The sequence below is a fragment of the Geospiza fortis genome, unplaced genomic scaffold (assembly GCF_000277835.1).
Source record: "Geospiza fortis unplaced genomic scaffold, GeoFor_1.0 scaffold806, whole genome shotgun sequence".
Taxonomy (NCBI): Eukaryota; Metazoa; Chordata; class Aves; order Passeriformes; family Thraupidae; genus Geospiza; species Geospiza fortis.
Window position 1 is genome coordinate 101,304 of NW_005054722.1, and position 3,406 is coordinate 104,709.

Consider the following 3,406-nt stretch of genomic DNA (forward strand, 5'->3'; position numbering starts at 1 on the left):
ATGGGACGGGGATGAGAGGGCTGGAGAAGGGAGGAAGAGGATGGGAGGGTGGGAGAGGGAGGAAGAGGATGGGAATGCAAGGATGGGAGGGCTGGAGAAGGAGGAAGAGGATGGGGAGATGGAGATGGGATGACAATGGTGGAAGAGTAGCAATGGGATGGGAATGGGAGGGTTGGAGAAGGGAGGAAGAGGATGGGAGGGCGGGAGAGCGGGAACGTGGAAGAGCTGGAATGGGGAGGAAGAGGATGGGGGGGTTGGAGAGAGGAGGAAAAGGATGGTGGAGGTGGAAAGGGGAGGAAGAGGATGAGAGGGAGAGGATGGATGGGTTGGAAAGGGAAGAAGATGGGAGGGCAGAAGGGAGGAAGAGGATGGGGAGATGGAGCAGGAGAGAAGGAGATGGTAGAGCTGGAGAGGGGAGGAAGAGAATGGGAGAGATGGAGAAGGGAGGAAGAGGATGGGGGGGTTGGAGAGAGGAGGAAAAGGATGGTGGAGGTGGAAAGGGCCCAGAGACCAGCCGAGGGAGAGGATGGGAGGGCTGGAGAGGGAAGAAGATGGGGGGCAGGAGGAGGGAGGAAGAGGATGGGGAGATGGAGCAGGAGAGAAGGAGATGGTAGAGCTGGAGAGGGGAGGAAGAGAATGGGAGAGATGGAGAAGGGAGGAAGAGGATGGAAAGAGATGAAGAGGGGTGGAAGGGGATGGGAGAACTGGAACGGGGAGGAAGATGATGGGAAGGAAAGGATGGGACCTCTGGAGAAGGAGGAAAAGGGTGGGAGGCTTGGAGAGGAGAAGAAAAGGGTGTGAAGGGCAGGGAGAGGAGGAAGAGGATGGTGGAACTGGAGAGGGGAGGAAGAGGATGGTAGAGTGGGAATGAGGAGGAAGGCGGTGGGAGGGCTGAAGAAGGCAGGAAGAGGATGGGAGGACTGGAATGGGGAGGAAGAGGATGGAAGAGCAGGGAGGGGAGGAAGATGCCGGGAGGACAGTGAAGGGGTGACTGACACAAGCCAAGCTCTCACCAGGTACCCAATGGGCGACTTCTTGCTCTTGGAGAACTTCTCCATCTCCTCCCAGTCCCCGCGGGTGGCCAGGGCGTTGATCTTCAGCCACCAGTACCTGGCACAGGGGCACAGGGGGTCAGGGCTGTCCCCGAGCCCCCCCAGCGCCCCCAGGGCCCGTCCCCACCTCTTGTCCGGGATCCTGAAGTCCCGGTAGAGCTGCTCAGCGCGTTTGTGGTGCCCGTCCAGGATGAGGGTTGCCACGGTGTCGTGCAGGGACAGGTCCAGGTAGGGCTTGTCCAGCTCCTCCTGCAGGTGCAGCTGCAGCCGCAGCAGCTTGATCTGCTCCTCCGTGGCCTGGGACACGGGGACACCTGTGGGGTGGGGTCCCTGGCCCAGCCTTGATGTCCCTGTCCCAGTCCTGGAGTCCCTGTCCCAGTCCTGGTGTCCCTGGCCCAGTCTCAATGTTCCTGGCCCAGTCCCAGAGTTCCAGCCCCAGCCCTTGTGTCCCTGTCCCAGCCTTGATGTCCCAGTCCCAGAGTCCCTGATCCAGCCCCAATGTCCCAGTCCCAGTCCCGGAGTCCCTGTCCCATCCTGAGGTCCCTGTCCCAGTCTCAATGTTCCTGTCCCAGCCTTGATGTCCCTGTCCCAGTCCCAGAGTCCCTGGCCCAGCCTCGATGTCCCCACCCCACACCCAGGGTCCCCATCCCAACCTGAGGTCCCTGTCCCAGCCCTGTGCCACCCTCGGGGTCCCTTTTCCAGCTCTGTCACAGCTTTGCTGTCCCTGTCCCAGCCCACAGTCCCCATCCCAACCACGAGGTCTCCGATCCAGCCTTGGGTCCTCGTCCCAACCTCAGTGTCCCCAACCCAGCCCTGAGGTCCCTTCCCCAGCCCTGTCCCACCCTTGGGGTCCCTGTCCCAGCCTCAATGTCCCCAGCCCAGCCCCAGGGTCCCTGTCCAGCCCTGGTGTCCCTGTCCCAGCCTTGATGTCCCAGTCCCAGAGTCCCTGATCCAGCCCCAATGTCCCAGTCCCAGTCCCGGAGTCCCTGTCCCATCCTGAGGTCCCTGTCCCAGTCTCAATGTTCCTGTCCCAGCCTTGATGTCCCTGTCCCAGTCCCAGAGTCCCTGGCCCAGCCTCGATGTCCCTGTCCCAGTCCCAGGGTCCCCATCCCAACCTGAGGTCCCTGTCCCAGCCCTGTGCCACCCTTGGGGTCCCTTTTCCAGCTCTGTCACAGCTTTGCTGTCCCTGTCCCAGCCCACAGTCCCCACCCCAACCACGAGGTCTCCGATCCAGCCTTGGTGTCCTCGTCCCAACCTCAGTGTCCCCAACCCAGCCCTGAGGTCCCTTCCCCAGCCCTGTCCCACCCTTGGGGTCCCTGTCCCAGCCTCAATGTCCCCAGCCCAGCCCCAGGGTCCCTGTCCCAGCCTCAGGGTCCCTGTCCCAGCCTTGATGTCCCTGTCCCAGTCCCAGAGTCCCTGTCCCAGCTTTGATGTCCCTGTCCCATCCTTGATGTCCCTGTCCCAGCCTTGATGACCCTGTCCCAGTCCCAGAGTTCCTGGCCCAGCCTCAATGTTCCTGGCCCAGTCCCAGAGTTCCAGCCCCAGCCCTTGTGTCCCTGTCCCAGCCTTGATGTCCCAGTCCCAGAGTCCCTGATCCAGCCCCAATGTCCCAGTCCCAGTCCCGGAGTCCCTGTCCCATCCTGAGGTCCCTGTCCCAGTCTCAATGTTCCTGTCCCAGCCTTGATGTCCCTGTCCCAGTCCCAGAGTCCCTGGCCCAGCCTCGATGTCCCCACCCCACACCCAGGGTCCCCATCCCAACCTGAGGTCCCTGTCCCAGCCCTGTGCCACCCTCGGGGTCCCTTTTCCAGCTCTGTCACAGCTTTGCTGTCCCTGTCCCAGCCCACAGTCCCCATCCCAACCACGAGGTCTCCGATCCAGCCTTGGGTCCTCGTCCCAACCTCAGTGTCCCCAACCCAGCCCTGAGGTCCCTTCCCCAGCCCTGTCCCACCCTTGGGGTCCCTGTCCCAGCCTCAATGTCCCCAGCCCAGCCCCAGGGTCCCTGTCCCAGCCTCAGGGTCCCTGTCCCAGCCTTGATGTCCCTGTCCCAGCCCTGAGGTCCCTGATGGAGCCTCGATGTCCCCATCCCAGCCCCAGGGTCCCCATCCCAACCTGAGGTCCCTTCCCCAGCCCTGTCCCACCCTTGGGGTCCCTGTCCCAGCCCCAGGGTCCCCACCACAGCTCCAGGGTCTCCATCCCAGCTTTGGGGTCCCTGTCCCAGCCCTGTCCCATCCTTGATGTCCCTGTCCCAGCCCCAATGTCCCCATTCCAGCCATGCCCCCGGAGAGCCACTCCCCCGGCCTTGTCCCCAGGGCAGGCACAGGTGACTTTGTCCCTGGTGTCCCCGGTGTCCCCAG

The 3,406-nt window shown here is 63.2% G+C and overlaps 1 protein-coding gene across 1 annotated transcript in view; it reads right to left on the bottom strand.

Annotated features, from left to right (window-relative positions):
• The window catches only part of VPS16 (VPS16 core subunit of CORVET and HOPS complexes), a 24,158-nt gene that overhangs the window by 1,905 nt on the left and 18,847 nt on the right, over positions 1-3,406 (bottom strand). Inside the window, exons 18-19 of the mRNA XM_031065264.1 lie at positions 1,180-1,349; positions 1,014-1,110 (exon numbers count right to left, since the gene is read on the bottom strand). Coding sequence (XP_030921124.1) covers positions 1,014-1,110; positions 1,180-1,349 — 267 coding nt within the window. The remainder of the gene's footprint in view (positions 1-1,013; positions 1,111-1,179; positions 1,350-3,406) is intronic.